Source organism: Saccostrea cucullata, unplaced genomic scaffold, assembly GCF_032062105.1.
Source record: "Saccostrea cucullata isolate Sc308-1 unplaced genomic scaffold, CSIRO_AGI_Scuc_v1 ctg8273, whole genome shotgun sequence".
NCBI classification, from domain to species: domain Eukaryota; kingdom Metazoa; phylum Mollusca; class Bivalvia; order Ostreida; family Ostreidae; genus Saccostrea; species Saccostrea cuccullata.
In genome coordinates this window covers 1-18,811 of record NW_026925453.1, presented here as the reverse complement: position 1 = coordinate 18,811, position 18,811 = coordinate 1, and the positions used below count along the sequence as shown (strand labels likewise).

The following is an 18,811-nucleotide window of genomic DNA, read 5'->3' as shown; positions in this document are numbered from 1 at the left end:
AGAGTGATACAAAAACAATCCATGCAAACTCTTTTCTCCTTTAACAATCTCAATTTCTGTAGGGAATAAAAACTTTTGTGGCCAAATTCTACGGTGCCTGATGGGGTTTCAAGGTTTGTTACAAAAGGGGGTTTTAAACTCAAAGGTTTTTTTTCCACTTGCCGATGGACAGCTGCAAATTTTGTCCCATACTCAGCACTAACGGCCATTGAGCAGTGAGGTATCCTTTTTCGTGTTGCCACCTACTGCGACATGGGGTCTCGGTTTAATACGATTCATCCGAAGGACCGGTCTCCACGTCCCTCAATTGGATTCGAATCCGCGACGTGAGGATCGACTCCTTACTTCTATTGCAGTATCAAGTTTATCATTAAGTCGAATGCTGACTGACGTTTTCATACCAATTGTTGGACCATTATTTATACACTAAATCGTCTACGGGTTTTTTCGTTTTCCCATCATAACAACAAGCGCACAGTTGGTGTGACCGGTTGTTAGGGGATGCTTTATCCTCCATGATACCTGATCCAACCTCTGATGTTTTAGAGGTTCGTGTTTGCTCTGCTCCTCATTTAAATTGTCTGATTGGACTTATGAGCTTGAATACTGTGATCTCTCTCTATATATATATATCTGTATGTATTTCATAAACTTGTGTGTAAATGGTGATTATAGACGGTGGTCGATTTTTAAAAAAATTATAAACAATCCAATTGTGTGAAGAGGGAATAAAACACGGATCCTTAGAAATTCTTTAGGTGATATCAGGTGCCTAGAAGTTTCCCCTGTTGACGGGTCACACACCTGTATTGATCAGGTAAACGGAATATTCCGTAGACAATTCAGTATAAAAACAAAGGCCTTACAAATGGTTTGAAATAAGTCAGCCAAAACACGACCCAATGATAGGTCATGTGTGCTAACAATGTCATTTTTTAATAACCATAGAATTTATGAAATGCCATACGTATGTATTGAATGAGTTCTACAGTGAAATATGTCGCATTTTTACGTTCTTTAGTCATAAATATTAACCAAAACCTAAAATATCATGCAATAAATATTCTGTGGATTTTAAGTATGTAAACAAAGTAACGAATATTTGTTCTCCATAAATTTAAAAATGAGCCAAAAACATTAATTGTCAAGGCACTATCCCTTTTAATTCCACACCTTATTAAGATTTAGTTGTGTCATCTTTCTATCCCGCAAGTACTTAAATATTAAGTGGTACTTTCAAGTCAAGTAGTCGCTAATGCTCAACAGGTTTCATTCGCTGATACTATGTTCCATCATTTTAAAGTATTCATTTTCAAGTGTTGTTAACAAGTACGCAGTAAAAATTATTCGGAAATCCCACTTGAAAACATAAATGAACATTATCTACAGCCAAAATTTATGACATGGTCATCATAACATGATTTAAAACTGTCTAGGGATTGTTCTCAGTTATATCGATAAAGAAGCATCATGGAAAACATATTCGAAAATTCAACTCAGGACTATGAAAATTTAACGAACACCTCTACACCTCACGATGGGAATTCAGCAACAAAATCATCTGTGGAATTGAATACAGTTGAGGTTGTTCTGACCCTCGAGGAACTGAACCAAATTGAGGTTCACAGACGGTTGGCTCCTATGATTTACCTGGGAATCCTCATGCTGCTTGGTGTTCCAGGAAACCTTACAGTGTTGTTCGTCTATTTGTTCAAATTTGGCAGCAGTACCCATAGAACCTTCATTGTGGCTTTGGCCATCATAGACTTGGTGGGGTCCGCGGTTTGTATGCCGTTCGAGATTATCGAAATGAACTTTCAGTACACATTTTACGCAGTTGGAGCATGTAAGTTTTTCCGCTTCAACAATACCTTCGTTGCTTTGACATCTATCTTCGTAATGATTGGATTGTCTGTGGACAGATACAGAAGAGTATGTAAGCCACTCAAAACACAGCTGACTGTGTTTATGGCGAAGATTGTTTGTGCTTTAGCAGTGTTTCTCTCTATTTTGTTCTCATGGCCTATATTATTTTTGCTTGGAACAAGGCGTGTTGAGCTTCCTTATAATGTCACTGGTTACGATTGTTCAACTGACGACAAATATAGAAAGACAATTTACCCAGTTGTTCACAACGGTATTCTTTTCCTTATCTTTGTTTTTGCGATCGTATTTTTGACTGTGATTTATATTCTCATTGGTAGAAAGATCTTCAAGCACATAAGGTTTCGGAACACCTTCAAATCCTCTCAATCGTTGTCTATTTCCTCGAGAAAAACGTCGTCTACTAAAGATCATCACAGTAACGAACAAGAAGGGATTGTTCTTGTGAATGTTAACAATAAAATATCTCCTAGAGAGGAACCGAAGCCCTCAAAAGAAACTGAAAGGAAAAGCTCAAGAAAGCGAAGTGAAACTACACCAGAAGATAATTCCAAGAAAAAAATCACTAGAATTGCCTTTGCTATTTGCCTGGCTTTCATTTTAAGCTATCTTCCACACCTAGTAATCACTGTGTGGACGGCCGTTAAGGGCGGGTTTATCGTCAAACCGGGACCAGTAGCCTCAGCAGTGTTGCCTATAGTGACGAGGTCCATTTTCATCAATAACATTGTGAACCCTTTCATTTACGGTTTTCTTGATAAACGATTCAGGAGAATTGTTCTCAGTAGTGTATGCAAGAAATATAAAAAGTGATACATTGTACATAGGAAAATGAAAAGGGTGTTCTAATTTGCTGTGTCGATCGAAAATTTAGGAACATATTTCTGCCCCTATTATGTTTACTCATTTTTAGTCCTATTTGTATTATTATTATTGATCTCACTATCTCAAATAAAACTAAATTGACAGAGACACTAAGTGTTCGATTAATATGTTGATGAATATATTGTATATGGATGTCTATCTAAAAGAATTGTACTTTCGTCAGAGTAAAGTCATGAGACCAGACCTTGGGGAATTCGTTTTAGAATGACCTCTTTTGTGGTGTTTGACTTTAAGTTAATGCTCTAAAGAAGTACTACTATTCTTTTGTTGAATTTCTCGTTGATCATCTCGAGAGTTACTTTACCATCCCAGATGAAACACCAAGATGTGTGAGACTTTTTAAATTAAGACAAAGAACCCATTGAATCTAATGGGTGTCAGGTTGTCCTGCAGGTCGGAACGGGTTGTTAGCTAACTTTCCGTTGTTTGCTTGATTAATTGTATGCTATTTTATATCACTTATGATGGTCTGTACATGCAACAATATCTATTTATGAAATTTCACAAAATAAGAATTTAGTATGTTGTGAATAATTACTGATGAAATGAAAAAATATGGAACTGTCACAACAAAACAGCACCGAGTGGGAAAGGCTAGATCTGTCCCCACTTGTAAATTAACCCAAACTGCTTAATGTATATAAACATGTAGTGTACATGTATATACACAGTAAATATATAGACCACTAGTATTTAAATGTATTTTATGTAAAGTACGTAAACATTACTTATATTGTCATTGTATTTTTCCGTATTTGAAAAGATCGAATCTATTGTGTAGCATTTAGAGCGTTTTGATCATAAAATTACAAAAAGGAAACTTGAAAGGCAAGAAAAAATTACTTTAAAAACATACAGTTGTACCATGCACAAACAATAAATAGTGTCCTGTTATACATCAAAAAAGTTTTACATTGTAAGCATTCCTTCAATGGAGGAAATTGAAATTTGATACAGATTAAACATTACCTTTCAACAAATCATATTTGCCTGAGGTTAATCCATTGTGTCATCCTATCACACCCTTATATACATATTCTGTAAAAGTGAAAACGCTTTTTCTTTGCTAATACATGGTTATCGGTGGTACTTTTTTATTCTTAGAATATACGCGTTTTTCGAAGTGATTGATAAAAAACGGGTATATTTAGTACTTACTGAAAAACTACCAAGTCCCTTCTATTTCAAGGCAGAAGGAATAGTTCTGAAGACTGCTGTATTTTCCGCAAATAACACTTGGTCGACTAGCAAATTTTAATATGAACAAAAACGGAATTTCAACTAAATACAATACAACGTTGATGGTCGTTTCAAAGGATTATGACATACATTTCACTACGATGTTACCACCCATGGAAACAACAAATTTTGGAAAGGAACTTTCACTTGAGGAACTGAACCAAATTGAGGTCCAGAGACGCTTAGCTCCTATGATTTACCTAGGAATCCTGACTCTGCTTGGTGTTCCAGGAAACCTTACCGTGTTGTTCGTCTATTTGTTCAAATTTGGCAGCAGTACCCATAGAACCTTCATTGTGGCTTTGGCGATCATAGACTTGGTGGGGTCCGCGGTTTGTATGCCGTTTGAGATTATCGAAATGAACTTTCAGTACACATTCTATGCAGTTGGAGCGTGCAAGTTTTTCAGATTCAATAATACCGTCGTCGCTCTGACTTCCATTTTCTTCATAATTGGATTATCATTTGACAGATACAGGAGAGTATGCAAGCCGCTCAAAACTCAGATGACAGTTCTGAAGGCAAAATCTTTCTGTTTCGTTGCTGTAATAATAGCTATTTTGTTTTCTTCGCCGGTTTTCTTTTTGATAGGAACAAGGCGCGTTCAGCTTCCACACAATGTGACGGGTTACGACTGTTCAACAGACGACAAATATAAAAACACAATTTACCCTGTAGTTCTCAATGGGGTACTTTTTCTCTTCTTTGTTTTTGCGATCATATTTCTGAGTGTGATTTACATTCTAATCGGTAAAAAGATCTTCAAACACGTTAAATTCCATACCTCAGTCGCATCTACCAACTCGTCTTCAATTTCGTCAAAGAAAACCTCTTCTACCTCACTGCAAAGCAACGGACAAGAAGCCATTGTTCTGGAAAATATCTCCAACATGGCGTCACAGTCTGAGGACCTCGCAACCAAACACTCGAATCATACACAAAAACAAGGTCAAATTAAAGAAGAGCCTAGATCAAAGACCAGAATCACCAGGATTGCCTTTGCTATTTGCCTGGCTTTCATTTTAAGCTATCTTCCACACTTAATAATCAGTATATGGACGGCCATTAAGGGCGGGTTTATCGCCAAACCAGGATCAGTAGCTTCAGCAATGCTACCTATAGTGACGAGGTCCATTTTCATTAACAACGTAGTCAATCCCTTTATCTACGGCTTTCTAGACAGGCGCTTCAAGAGAATAGTTCTAAAAAGTCTTTGTAAGAAAAGAAAATGGAATATAGGGAGTTCTCTTTGAAATGTTATTTTGGGGTTGAGAAATTTATTCTGATACATGTATTATGTGTGATTATACTTCAGCATTGAATTGTAAATTTTGAACAAGAGCAGTTGTCCTGGCAAATTGAATAATGTACATTAGCTTGGTATGACATTTCGTTTGCTTAATTTACAATGTCTTTTTTGATTGGATGCACGGCGCTGCTGAAGGGCCAGGTGAAAAAATATTTTTGTTCGGACGAATAAAAAATTCGTTCGGAAATATTAGTTATTTGTTCGAACAAATTAGGTATTTAATCGGACGAATTAAATATTTGTTCAGACAAATTCGAAATTCGTCCGGACGAATTAGAAATTCGTTCAGACGAATAAGATATTTGTTCGAACGAATTAGAAATTCGTTCTGACAAATTAGTTATTTGTTCAGACAAATTAGTTATTTGTTTTTAGCGTAAATGGTGAGAGAGTTTACATGGAAAATTTAACAGTTATTTGAATTAAATAAAAGTTTTTAAAAAATCTATACTTTATATTTAATTACCAGGGTTAGTCAGCATAAATAAAGTACACTTTTAGACGGTCAAGAAAAACTCACAAGGAAGTTTAAATTGTCAAATCACGCATATTATTTACTTACTCTTTCCGGCAAACTGAGCACAAACTAAAGATAAACAGAATTTGAATAAACTACAATCTACACTTCCTGTAGATGTGTATTGATGTTCTTGAGAAGAATTTTAAAGGTTGTTCGTATATAAAAAAAACTCTAAACGCCCATAGTGGCTCATATTATCCACAGGGGTCATGATTTGGACACTTTTGAGTCAACACTCCTTGAAGATGCTTCCAGCTACTTGACGTGACCTTGCTGTTCTTGAGAAAAGAATTTTAACGTTTTTTCTATTAATATGTTTTTCTTTGTAAAACATTGATCGCCCAAAGTGGTCCCACCCTACTCCCGCAGGCACGTAGCAACAGGGGGGTCCAGGAGGGGGAGGGGGCTTGCCCCCACCCACTTTTTTCCCCAGCATTACTTTTACTATTGAAAATGTTCATTGAAAGGAAGTGATATCAAGGAAATGTACTATTGTATGCCAAAAAATTGGTACAGAAAGAAGTTGGCCTTGAAAAAAGTTGCCCTCTACCCCCCACCCCCCACCCACCCCCACGAAATAGGATTTTTGTGTTTGGGCAATTTCCTTTTTTTTTTTTGCTTGTCAACCTTTTCAGGTAAGTGAAAAAAAAATCTCCCTGGCTGCCGCCCACCCCCCACTTTCAAAAATGATGCTACGTCACTCCCGGAATTATGATTTGAACAAAGCTGAATCTATAGTATCTGAGGATGCTGCCAAATAAATTTGACAAATCTTGGCCTTATTGTTCTTGAACAGAAGTGTTTTAAAGATTTTTTCTAATATGTAAAACGTTGATCGCCCAAAGTAGCCCATACTATCCCAGTGAATCATAATTCGGACAAATTTGAATTTTCACTTGTCCCGAGGATGCTTTCTTGTTTAGCGGTATATAAGCAATATATTATTTTGCTATTCGTAAAACCGGATTTTTAAAGATATTTCCGAAGGGTTTCTTGGTAAATTAAACGTTGATCACCAAAAGTAGCCAAAACTATCCTGGTTCTTCACTGCCATAGAAATCTTTCACGCATGTTTCAACTTTCTGGGCCAGTTGTTCCTGAGATTTAAATACTATCCAATTTTCATATTTCTTAATTATCTCCCCCTGGAAGGAGACGCGGCCCTTCATTTCAACCAAAATTTAATCCTAACTAGAGCAAAGCTCGTTGCAAAGCAACGAGAAGGTCTTCCGTCCTGTTTGACCGGAAGTAACTTTCATTTTTACAAAAATGAGTAATAGCGTCCTAAAATTGTTTAAATCCTCTAAATCTATGTCATTTAATGTAAAAATCAGCCATTTTTTGTTACTTCCGGTTTGACCAGAAGTGACGACGACGGAAGGAAAATTAATTTTTTTGCTCCCAGTGACAGATGTTACCCAAAAACTTGTCAAGAATGGCAAAATATGCGTTTTCCGACTACTTCCGGTTTGGCCGGAAGTTACGTCACCGGACGTACTTTGACTTTAAGCTTGACATTTTGAACAACTTTGCTTCTTTGACGTATTACAAATTCTCAATACTTTTTGAGATATAAAGGAAAAATTTTGGCCCCTCTTGGCCCTTAATTTTAGGGGCCAGCCCTTTTTCTGAGGTATCATTTGAAAGATCTTCTAATTCTGCACAAATTATGTTATATATATTTTAACAAAATGTTTTTAGTTTAGAAGATAAAAAGCAAAATATGAGTAATTTTTGGCTCTTTTAAGCGTTCTAATTTTTGACCCTATATAGCGCCATGTTGAATAGAGAAATCGAAAAACAAAAACCGATGTGCACAACTTCAATCCTTCTATTATCTAAAATCAGTAAAATTTTTGCTCCAGCTTTAGCCGTCTCTGAGCCTTTGTCTGGAAAGGAAAGCCTATAAATTTTCGTTTAAAGGGAAATAACTCAAAACCGGAAGTGACTTTTTGAAATTTTTGACAGCACTTTGATAGAGTTTAGTAACGTCTAGTACCTCTGAAAACTTGAGCGAAATCAATTGAGAACTGAGTGAGATATGATGCTTCAAAGTTGGCGTCTAGGAAGTAGAAGAAAAAAAAAAGAATAATAATCTTTACCAACAGAATCAGTAGAAGGTCTTCCGTTGGAAACGGAAGACCTTAATAATACACAGGCACCTGATATTACTTATTTTTTCTTTTAATAAAAAAATATAACCCCTACATATTAAAAGAAAAATAAGTAAACTTCAGGTACCTGTATGTCTTTGATATCATGATATTAACTTTTCACATTCTTATATCTTCTTCACAAAAACCACTGGACCAATTTCAACAAAACTTGGCAGAGTATCCTCGGGTAAAGGGCATTCAAGGTTGTTCAAATGAAGAACCATATTGACTAATGTCTTCCAAGGAAAGATAACTAAGAAACAGTGCAACTTGGGTGGGGGTACTAGTATTCAAAATAATTCTTAAGAACCATTGGACCAGAATTGATAAAACTTAGGGGAAAGCTTCCTGACAAAATATACCTTCAAGTTCATTCAAATCATAATCTCTGGGGTTAGGATGAAGCCACAGTGGGCAATCAAATGTTTTAAAACCCTTCTCAAGAACAGAAAAGCCATAATATGTGATATTTTAAAAGAAACACCCCATGTTGTGTAGATCAAGAATGTTCAAATCATGACTACCTGGGCTAGGGAGGGGGTCATAATGAGTGAACAAAGATTTACATAGAATTATATTGGGAAAATCTTCTCAAGAACACAAAGCTATGATTGGTGATTATACCTATATAAAAGCATCCTCAAGTAGTGTAAAGTTTATGCAAATTACCACCCCTGGGAGTTGGGAAGGGCCACAATGAGTGATCAAATCAAGTCCTTCCCCATCTTTCTCAGGGAGAGGGGATTGTATATATGTGATCACTTTTATACTTAGTTAACTTTTTCAATACATCTTTCTCAGGGAGAGGGGGTTGTATATATGTGATCACTTTTATACTTAGTTAACCTTTTCAATACTAAACGATTTCTGCCTTTTTCTAGCCAGTGTATTCAGGTGAGTGATGTAACCCATGGGCCTCTTGTTTTAATCTGAAATACAGTGTGTTAAGAAATCAATAAGTTTAGAAAAGTAATCATGATTTTATAAATTACTTTCTAAAATGAAAGTAATGGTAATGGTCATACGTGGAAAAATTTACATGTTCAAGTAATTTCATGCATTTCAGACCCCCGGTCTGCACAAGTGACACGAGATGATAAAAAAAATTCCTGACACAAAGCAAGAATTAACAAAAGGTTTGCATTTAACATGCATGTTTCTCAATCCAATCATTTGAAAAAGTGTGCAGATAATATAATACACCATATAGATGACTTCCAAAAGCAATAGAGATGTATTGATTTTTGTCTTTAAAAATTAGTTATCATCCTTTTTTTCAAATTAAATTATTTAATTTTTAATTTTAAGAAGTATACTATTTCTCAAAAACAGCAGAACTTATTTTTCGTTAAATACAAAAATATTCTCTCTCTCTCTCTCTTTTTTTTTTTTTTTTTTTTTTTTTTTAACAAATATTTACATAAATACTTCTATATTAAAAAACGGTATGTATTATCAAATAAAAACAATGTATTTTGTAATAATATATACATTCATTTTAAGCTCTGAAATGTAAAGAAAAATGCCAGTGTCAAGTAATTCCCGACAAAATGTAGAGTTATGTCACATCACACAGTATGAAAATGCATAAAACAACATAAAGCAATGCAATTAATTACAATTTGATGCACAAAATAAATATCTCATGAATATTTAACACAAGTCATCAATGACCAATCAAAGTTCATCTTTCATACTTTCTTCAGGATTTTGTGAGTTCATCTCTACATCAATCTGACTGGCTGTTACATCCTGTGACATTGCTTCCTCTTCTGAACCTTTCTCTGTAGAGGCCATGTTTTCTGAGTTTTCTGTCTTTTCTTTCTTCTCCTCTGAAGGTTCTGTCATCTCTTTGTATTTCTCAGTCAAAAATTTGAAAATGGAAGGCATGCTGCTGTAGCTTGTGTATTCATGTTTGTCTGTACCTGAATGGAACAATTATTTCCATCATTTAATTTAAATAAAGATTTGACTGAATAAATATTGTGATATGTATGGCATATCAGCTCCTCTCTTTTATGTAGTACATTGTATAATTAAATCTACAGTAAAAATTTAATTCTAGAGAAAACTTAAAAAGAATTGAAGGACACATATATGTAGAGACAAGTACAATTTATTGAAAAGTGCAGAACTCATTAATTAACCCAAAGAAATAACTGATTACAGAATTTTACCTGCTGCCACCGTGGGACAGAAATCTGACTGGCTCTCTAGGGGAGTGTCTAACTCGTCCAGACATGAGGCCCAGTTCTTACCACGCTGTAAATGTCAAAGAAATCAGAAGTCAGCAAGTTACCAAGATGACAATGAGTAGTTTTAAAGAAAAACACTTAAAAGTGCTTTCCGTTTATTTTCTGTTAGAATGTAAATATCATCTTTTTTTTTTCAAAAAATGAATTTTAAATCAAACTAATCCTAATATTGTCTTCTATGTAACTGTGATTTCTGTGGAATCTATATCAAATACTATTATATAATTTTCAAATCTTAGGGAACTTTATTTCCAAAGTCTTACCTGTCTGTAGAACTCGATGACCCGTTCATCTCCGTTCTGATGACTAAAGCTGTGGACTGAGTCTGTCAAGGCCACAGCAAACACTCGCTTAGAAAACTCATCTATGTGGTTAATAGCCTGAATAGATAGAGATGGTGTAAATGATTTACATCATTCTGAAGTTTTTCATAAAATATTTATCCCAGCCAATTGAGTTGAGTTCATCGAGATGTTCAAGTATTACATGTATAAGCCTTAAGGAACATTCAACAAACTTTAATAGAATAATTATTGTTAATATTAATTCAAAATTATACTATGTGTAACTTTTTATATACCATATCTTAAAATAATGGATACAGAAGTTTCAACAGTGAACTTGTGTCATGCGGGATTTTTTTTTCTTCTTCACACAATTATGGCTTAGGAGAAATAAGAGATTTCTTTTTTTTTGTGAAAGTTTTTAGATCATTTATGTGAAAGATTGAAATGGAGTTTAACCTTTATTTTATGACACAAGTTATCCATCTAGTTCATGTACACTTTACATGACCGAACCACTCACTTGCTAGACAGGGTTGGTCAGAAGTGCCTTAAATACAGGTAATGTCAATTAAATCCCTGTTTTCTTTGTCTCTCTCAATAATCTACCCTTTCCAAATCAATTTACAATAACAAGTTTGAATATTATTTTCAGTAAATATTAAATTTCTACCAGATCAAGTGTGACAACTCCGCCGTAACTGTGAGCCACTATCCCTATGGCACTAGCTTTAGATTTCTGTACAAAATTTTTCCATACACATTCCATGTGATCCTCTGGACTTTCACTGCACTGTCAAGGAAAAATACACGTATAAGCAGTGGTATATGCAATTTACTTTAATACGTTTATTATAATATCCATACGGGTAGATTAGTCAACGTATACCATATTTATGCAAATGGTTTATAGTCTTTGAACTGACCGGTTGTGAAGTGATCTAATTGGGAAACAATGCTCATGCAGTGGTAATTCTGAGTTTACAAAATGTACTTCATATAATGTTTTATGCTTCCATGGTTGAAGCCTTCATTGCTAGCAAAAGGCTAATGACCATTTTACTTTCACTTGTAGAATGGATACCAGCCATACCCTGGCAATAGGTTGAAGAATAACTGAGAATAAGAATGGTATGAAAGACTATTGGACAATGCACAAATGTGAAATGGATATTTTGAACTTGCAAAAGGAAATTTTTAATATTTTTGTTTCAATAAGCCTTTGTTGTCTTGTTTATTCCAATAAAGACTATAAAATACAACAGTTGTGAACCTTGAGCCGAGGATGTTTATTTGATTTGATTTTGAGCTGTGTTCACTATAGAAATTTGTTATATTTTATCAGTAAATATCAAACTCAATTTTTGAACTTAAAGTTTAAGATTGTAGAATTTTGCACAAATTTTTGCTGCTTGGAAATGTGAAATCTACAAGTCGAGCAACTGGGAAAAATGCATTAAAGGGAGCAAACTCTTGCTTGATTTGTTATGCATTAGATGAATGTTTAATTGCATGTCTCACCCTGATTTCCTCACCATCGTTGTCATCGTTAGCTTTGTTATAATTAGTGTTGGCTACAATTACTCCATATCCCTCCTTGATTCCCCAGTCAATGAAAGGAAGCTGTGTCCCCGAGTCCAGACAATCATTAATGATCAGTCTGTAAAATATCACAAATTCTGAAATACTTTTTTTTCATATATCTAAGCAGCTAATGTTCAACAATTTATTTGCTGAATTTAATAGGGGCACAGAGCACCTAATAATTTAAGGTAGACTTGAATAGGTCAAAATAAATATGATCTCATGATCTCAACAAACATTTATAACAGCTGAATTGTACAACATCCTGAAATTGATTATTTTGTTTACCAGTAAATATGACTGTAAAATGAAACAAGAGGCCCACGGGCCTTATAGGTCACCTGAGTATCATGTAACAACTTTCCAGCGATTGTATTTGGTTCATGTTTTAATCCAAAAGCCATGAAATTCACAAATTTTGAAAGAGGCACCATTGCTTATCAAAGGGCAGATTTCAAAGCATTAATTTATTTTTAGTCAAAGTACCCCCTTGGTACCCCTGACCCAGCACTCCTGAAATTATCTATTTTGAAAGAGGACCCTTTCTTCATTATAAGGCCAGCATTTTTTTTTTATGTTTAGGTTTGAGTTATGAACATGAGAATAAAAAAGTCCCGAAGGAAAAGGAAATAAATTTTTTTGATAAATCAATTATTAACATTTGTACATTCTTTTTTTATGCTATCCTAATAGGCTCTTTACGACTGGACACATAATGCTTACAAATAGGAAAGTAGAACATTTAATTGCTTATTTCATCATCTGCCAGTTTGGGCCAGTTATATAAATTTTGTGATGTTGATCAAAATATATTTTTAAAAATCAATTCTTTAAAAGTCTTTCAATACATCTTCATTTTCTTAATATGTGTTAGGTGAATGTGTAGACATTGTTCTAAAATTTACTTGATGCCTAAAATTATAATTCCTATCATAAAACAGACAGGAAGTATTGGGGAGTAGGGTCAACATTTTTTCAATTAAGTGTAAAATAATTTTTCTGGCTGATACAAATGATACTACATATATTTGTATATTCTTGCCTTTTAATAGTTGAATTCTTTTTTATTTCTTCACTTCAGGTTATTGTTTATTTCTTCCTCAAATGGACTTCACTTCTCCCATAGTTTTATTCATTACATCTGATGCATAAGCAACAATTTTCTGAAGAATGATGCTTAGACTGTAAGCTATAACAGAGACCTAAACAATGTCCCTGGCAATATGTAATAGCTACCACGGGCAGTTTAAAACCTGGGGGAGGAAAATAATTTACAGTTACTTTTGAAACGAATACATAATTATCTCACCAGCATGTCATTGTGCAACAAAGTCGTCAGCATTTTATTTGTCCTTTGAACGGGTGAAACGTTTTGAATGGCACTCTTATCGATGAATTTTACACTAAACCATGCCAAATTCTTGGATCTAGCTTTATTTACCCGCCGTTTCAGGTCTAAAAACCGGAAGTGCGAGTTCGTAAACTTGAAATCTCGATCCCGACTCAAATTTGACATCCGAAAGAATTTTTTTTTTTTTCTAAAAGTTCAAAACCTTGAGCGGGGGGTTTGTAAAACTGAAAATAAAATAAATCCTGGCCCCAGATATGTAATTAGATCATTAGCATATTAACCAAGAGCAAAGGATAAGATGTTCAAAGAATTCATACATTTCACTATATAATCATTAGAGCCCCACCCTAAAACAAGAACCACTGACCCTGGGGCCATAAAATTCACAATTTTGGTAGAGGCACTCTTGCTTATCATAACTATGTTCTTAGTTAGTTTATTTAATACCCAGGAGCAGAGAACAAGATTTTCAAAGAATTAATGTATTTTCACTATATAATCACTAGAGCCCCGCCCTAACACCAGAACCCTGACCCTGGGGCCATAAAATTCACAATTTTGGTAGAGGCACTCTTGCTCATCATAACTATGTACTTAGTTGGTTTATTTAATACCCAGGAGCAGAGAAGAAGATTTTCAAAGAAATAATGCATTTTCACTACCTACTTATTTAGCCCCGCCCTAGCACTAGAACCCCTGACCCCAGGGCCATGAATTTCACAATTTTGGTAGAGGACTTATTGCTGATTACAATCATGCAAACAGTTTGACTGCTTGATGTCCAGGAGTAAAGAAGAAGATTTTTAAAGATTGCACTAATTTTAGTGGTTTTGGCCCCACCCCTCAGGCCCCAGGGGGGCAGGGATCATGAAATTCACAATTTTTGTTCCCCTTCACCCATAGATGCTTTGTACCAAATTTAGTTGAAATTGGTTCAGTGGTTGCAGAGAAGAAGCTGAAAATGTTCAAATGTTAACGCACGACGAACGACGCACGACGCACGACGACGACGACGGACGAAAACAGATAGCAATAGGTCACCTGAGTTTACTCAGGTGACCTAAAGATGGAGGGATCCTGAAGAATCAGGGAAATGTTTCAGCAATTCCCTATGAAATGTAACCTGACCCCTAACCTACCTCCTGGCCCACTGTCCTGCTCTTACCACTCCGTTGCCATGAATCAGGATCAGAAGTTTGTCTTTGTCGAGGGCATCCTCAGACATGTAGAAGAAAGAAGTGGGCTCATCAGGCTCCGCATCCACCTGTACACAACACAGAAAATACAGTAGGTAGAAGTAATCTGATTGTCAAAGGAATAATGGACAATGCTTAATATGCTCTCAACCGAAGATTGCTAAACAGTCATCTTTCACCAATTTTATATCATTTTTTCATACATAAAGATAGTGTGAAAATTTTAACTCAAAACCCCATTTATATTCATGCATTTGGTTGTCATACTCACTGGAATTGTGAATTTCTTTAGATTATGTTTGTCTTCTAGTAATTGATACACATATTCAGTTATTATCTGTAAAGTAAAACAAATCAAAATAAGTCAAATGACCTACACTCAATGATCTGTATCTCTTGACTTCACCATGCAAACTTATCATATTCCTTCTAGACCAAATCATTATAACAAGTGTACCAAAGTGCAACCTTTTATAATCATTTATCTTGCCATCTAATCATATCAAATTTGATATAGCAGCCAAAAAGACTAAAACTTAAGTCTATATAAAATATTTATGTTAATTAGTCTACTGCATTTATTTCTAAATAATATTCTTACATTGCCTAAAGCTTCATATCTCTTCTGGTTGAATTTATGATTGTCTTCATCCACTACAAATTTGAACGGCTCCTCTGTCTTCACATCTCTCAACTTTCCATCTGAAGAAAAATTAAAAGCTATATAGGGAGAAAAAGTTGATGATATCAAAATACATTTAAAACATACCATCATAGTTTACTAGTTACCTTACAATACTAATGTTGTATGTATATGAATGAAAACTGAATTTTACAGTAAATATTAGTAATTATTTCAAAATTATTTAACCTAGAATGCTTACAAACATTTAGTATTATTATTTGCAAAACATCTTACTATATAAAGGCACTACTTTTGTGTTCAGTAAAAACACACCTATAACAAAGTGCCAATGACGAACGATTTGCTTTGTTGTAGGCGTAATTTGCTATCTATTTTAAAGTCATGGGGAATTAATGAAAATCACTTTACTTTAAGTGTTAATTCATTATAACCATGTTTGCTATGAGCGTGTTTCAATGTACCTAAAAATTACCTTTGTTAAAGTAGTAGCCAAATTCCTCCAAAGTTTTGGGGAACTGATATTTTCCTATAAAATAAAATTGAACACTTCAAACATTACATCTTCTTAGTGGCTTTTGGTCACATACATCATTGATGGTTTCAGAAAAAGGTTTCAATTCTCAAAGATAAGAATCTACAAAAACTTTTACACGATGAAAAGAAAATTAAGCCCCCCTTCCACTCCAGTTGGTAGTAGGTAAATTTCTATGGCATACACTTTATACTGAATTCTTTATAAACTGATTTCAATTTAATATTTATGTACACTGACTTTATGCTCATAATAAAGTAAAACTGGCTTTCATCTACACTAAAAAATAAATTTCAAAAATCATAAAAATACTAAATCAAAATGCTTTCCTACCATCATCTTCTTTTGCGTCAGCCATCAGGAATGCCTTCAGCTGCAAATGGAGAAAAATAGATATTTCAATCGTCATATCTGTTTTTCTTGATAGATTATTTTCATATTTTGAATATAACTATTATGAATCTGTGGAGCATTAATGAATTAATATTCACTCTCTCCCTTTGATAAAGTGCATATCTACTATCATTCCAGTACATGTAACAGTGTGTCACTTTGCTAGATTAAGCAGGATAATAAAAGTTGATTACTAAGCAACTGGATGTTTGATTTCAATGAAAGTGATTCGACTTTGCATATGAAATACATAACCCAACAATACCACTTACAATACTGACCAATCGTATTGATTGATGCATTCACGAGAATGCTGTAAACAATAACCGCTTGTGGACAGGCAAAGCAATTTTAATCCTTAAAAAGATTATATTGATCACTATATAGTATAATAGTAGCAGAGTATAACCTTACTTCTTTCATCCTTTTAATTTTCTCATACGTATTAACTACCATTCGGTCAAATCACAACAAAGATTTGACACGTGCTATTATGAGGACGGAAAACAGGCTTTGACTGAAAACGTTACTGATGACATAAATACCGCATTGGTAAATAATCATTCAATATGCTTGGCCAGTGTTGTCGGGATATTGTTGGATTCTGTATTTCATATGCAAAGTAGCATTGATTTCATTCAAATTAAACATCCAAACTATGTTTCATATGGTAATCATTTTGTGAAATTTTGCTACGGTCGATCAAGCAAAGTGACAAGCTGTTATTGGAATGATAGTAAAACATTTTTTTTGAAAATTTCTTGCATTCCACAGTTGACAAATTTATCATTATTACTCATTTCAAATGAAGATAATATCAGTTTGCTCTTTGATCCCTTAAGCAAATTTCATTCAATATTTGTGGGTTTTAGCTTTTCTCTTTTTGAGAAGCACCAATCAAATTAAATCTTTCATAAATAGTTAAATGTAAACAGAAAGGATTCAGCTGAAATCTCAAATGCATTAAATACAAGTTGATTATCATAGAATGGCATAATGTGATTGTTGAGAGATAAGAAAAGAAATCAAGATTTGTCATTTTCTGAAAGACCCCACTGCAGTAAGCCCACGATCATTGAATTAAATCTGCCAAGGGTCCAACGGCAACATGTTGACTCCAGCCTACTGGCATTGCAAGGATGCTAAATGAGTAACTCACTTTAGCCAAACAAATAGTAACAGTTGTATAATGAGCCATGTACCTTTCTGAAGTAATTTCCCATTGGACCTAGAATTGAGACATGGGTTACTGCATGGTATCCCCACTGATGGTATAGGAACTTAGGTCTAAAAAATTAATTTACCTCCCATATAAATTTGGTACATATTGAATTCATTGTTAGCAATAATTCATTAAAGTTTTCGTCTTGACAGTACAAGTAACCTAAAAATTTGTACACTTGTAAACTGAAGTCATTTCTTGCAATGTTTTTAAGGAATATGGCATATAGACATGATTTAAAACTTGATTAAACAAGTACACTGCAGACCATCTTCTCAAAATGTATTAAAATAAAATTAAGTTCTTGACTGGTTGTCATGTTCAAGGAATAGAACTATAACAACTATTCGTATTTATTTAAAAAAAAAAAAAGTCACATAAAACACTGGTTGGCATCACATATGCAGCAGAAGTAACAGCTGTTTTTAAGTTTTATCACTTACATTAAAGGTGAAGAAAATAAGGATGCCTGCTTCAAAATGCCTGTAATATGCTTTCATGGAAAAAGAAACTCAGATTTCTGGAAATCCATAACCACGACGAATATTTAGTCTACTTTCTTTTTTGCGTTTCCTAGACATAAGGTAGACAACTCTTGATAAAATAGAAAAGTAGATCGTACCTGGACTTATTCTGCAAGGCGTTTGTCAGAAGGTCTCGGGTTAGCTTTCCATCACGTTACACACTGATCATTTCTACAAGCATGATTAGAGCGCTGTTTCAAACCCCTCCTACATTCTAATTCTACGGCTTTCAAACATTGAAAATCAAAGTAAGAAATCAAAGATTCAGGATAAAGGTTTTGTCATGTTAGTCCGTCTGTCTGTCTGTCTGTTGATATGTTAATTGTCTGCAAAAACTAAATTAACCTCATGCAATATGCCAATTAATATTAATAACTTTTGCTTGATTGATTGTATGTTAATTGTTTTAGGTTAATTCCTGTTAATATTAAGAATTTTTCATTCATACATAGAGTTGTCATGTACCATATACTGGTGAAGGGCTTCAAACAGTCATTGGCATTGAGCAGTGCATGATGTTGAGGGATCCTTTATCGTGCCAGTTTAACTCCTGCAAGTGACATATGGGCCGGACATTGGTTTTTAATCTGAAGGACCCGCAACATTCACTTCAAAAGCAGAGCAGCTAGATAGTGAAGTAACAAATTGATATTGCATCGTACATGTCAAATTGATTAATATATTTTCCAATGATAAAAAATATCATGATCTGAGTTGTGTCAACATTAATTGAGCATACATACAGTAATATGTCAATCAAACATATATAATACCAAAACTTTTCCTCTGCTTTAAAGGGCTTGGAACCTTCTGCTTGAAGAAACATGCAAA

At 34.3% G+C, this 18,811-nt stretch overlaps 3 protein-coding genes across 3 annotated transcripts; 2 read left to right on the top strand and 1 right to left on the bottom strand.

Moving 5' to 3' along the window:
• The first annotated feature begins 1,390 nt into the window (after positions 1–1,390).
• Positions 1,391–2,718, top strand: LOC134268887 (cholecystokinin receptor type A-like). Its single transcript, XM_062751127.1, has one exon. It carries the CDS (start codon positions 1,471–1,473, stop codon positions 2,695–2,697), a length of 1,227 nt encoding a protein of 408 aa, XP_062607111.1. The 5' UTR covers positions 1,391–1,470; the 3' UTR covers positions 2,698–2,718.
• Positions 2,719–3,963: 1,245 nt separating this feature from the next.
• LOC134268886 (cholecystokinin receptor-like) lies at positions 3,964–5,397 on the top strand. Its single transcript, XM_062751126.1, has one exon. The coding sequence runs from the start codon at positions 4,029–4,031 to the stop codon at positions 5,259–5,261; it is 1,233 nt and encodes a 410-aa protein (XP_062607110.1). The 5' UTR covers positions 3,964–4,028; the 3' UTR covers positions 5,262–5,397.
• Positions 5,398–8,953: 3,556 nt separating this feature from the next.
• On the bottom strand, positions 8,954–18,031 carry LOC134268888 (cotranscriptional regulator FAM172A-like). The gene is made up of 11 exons (XM_062751128.1): positions 17,900–18,031; positions 16,175–16,214; positions 15,782–15,835; positions 15,265–15,365; positions 14,935–15,000; positions 14,607–14,731; positions 12,054–12,192; positions 11,206–11,325; positions 10,512–10,628; positions 10,171–10,255; positions 8,954–9,918 (listed from the first exon to the last, which is right to left on the bottom strand). The coding sequence occupies exons 1-11, from the start codon at positions 17,954–17,956 to the stop codon at positions 9,671–9,673; spliced, it is 1,152 nt and encodes a 383-aa protein (XP_062607112.1). The 5' UTR covers positions 17,957–18,031; the 3' UTR covers positions 8,954–9,670.
• Positions 18,032–18,811: the final 780 nt, after the last annotated feature.

Excerpts from the sequence above, each read along its gene's own strand:
- LOC134268886 (XM_062751126.1), top strand. The coding sequence starts at position 4,029 with ATGAACAAAAACGGAATTTCAACTAAATACAATACAACGTTGATGGTC.
- LOC134268887 (XM_062751127.1), top strand. The coding sequence starts at position 1,471 with ATGGAAAACATATTCGAAAATTCAACTCAGGACTATGAAAATTTAACG.
- LOC134268888 (XM_062751128.1), bottom strand. The coding sequence starts at position 17,956 with ATGAAAGCATATTACAGGCATTTTGAAGCAGGCATCCTTATTTTCTTC. Across the intron at positions 16,215-17,899 it reads TTATTTTCTTCACCTTTAAT|CTGAAGGCATTCCTGATGGC; the intron begins GTAAGTGATAAA and ends CTCCATTTGCAG. Across the intron at positions 9,919-10,170 it reads CTGTCCCACGGTGGCAGCAG|GTACAGACAAACATGAATAC; the intron begins GTAAAATTCTGT and ends TGTTCCATTCAG.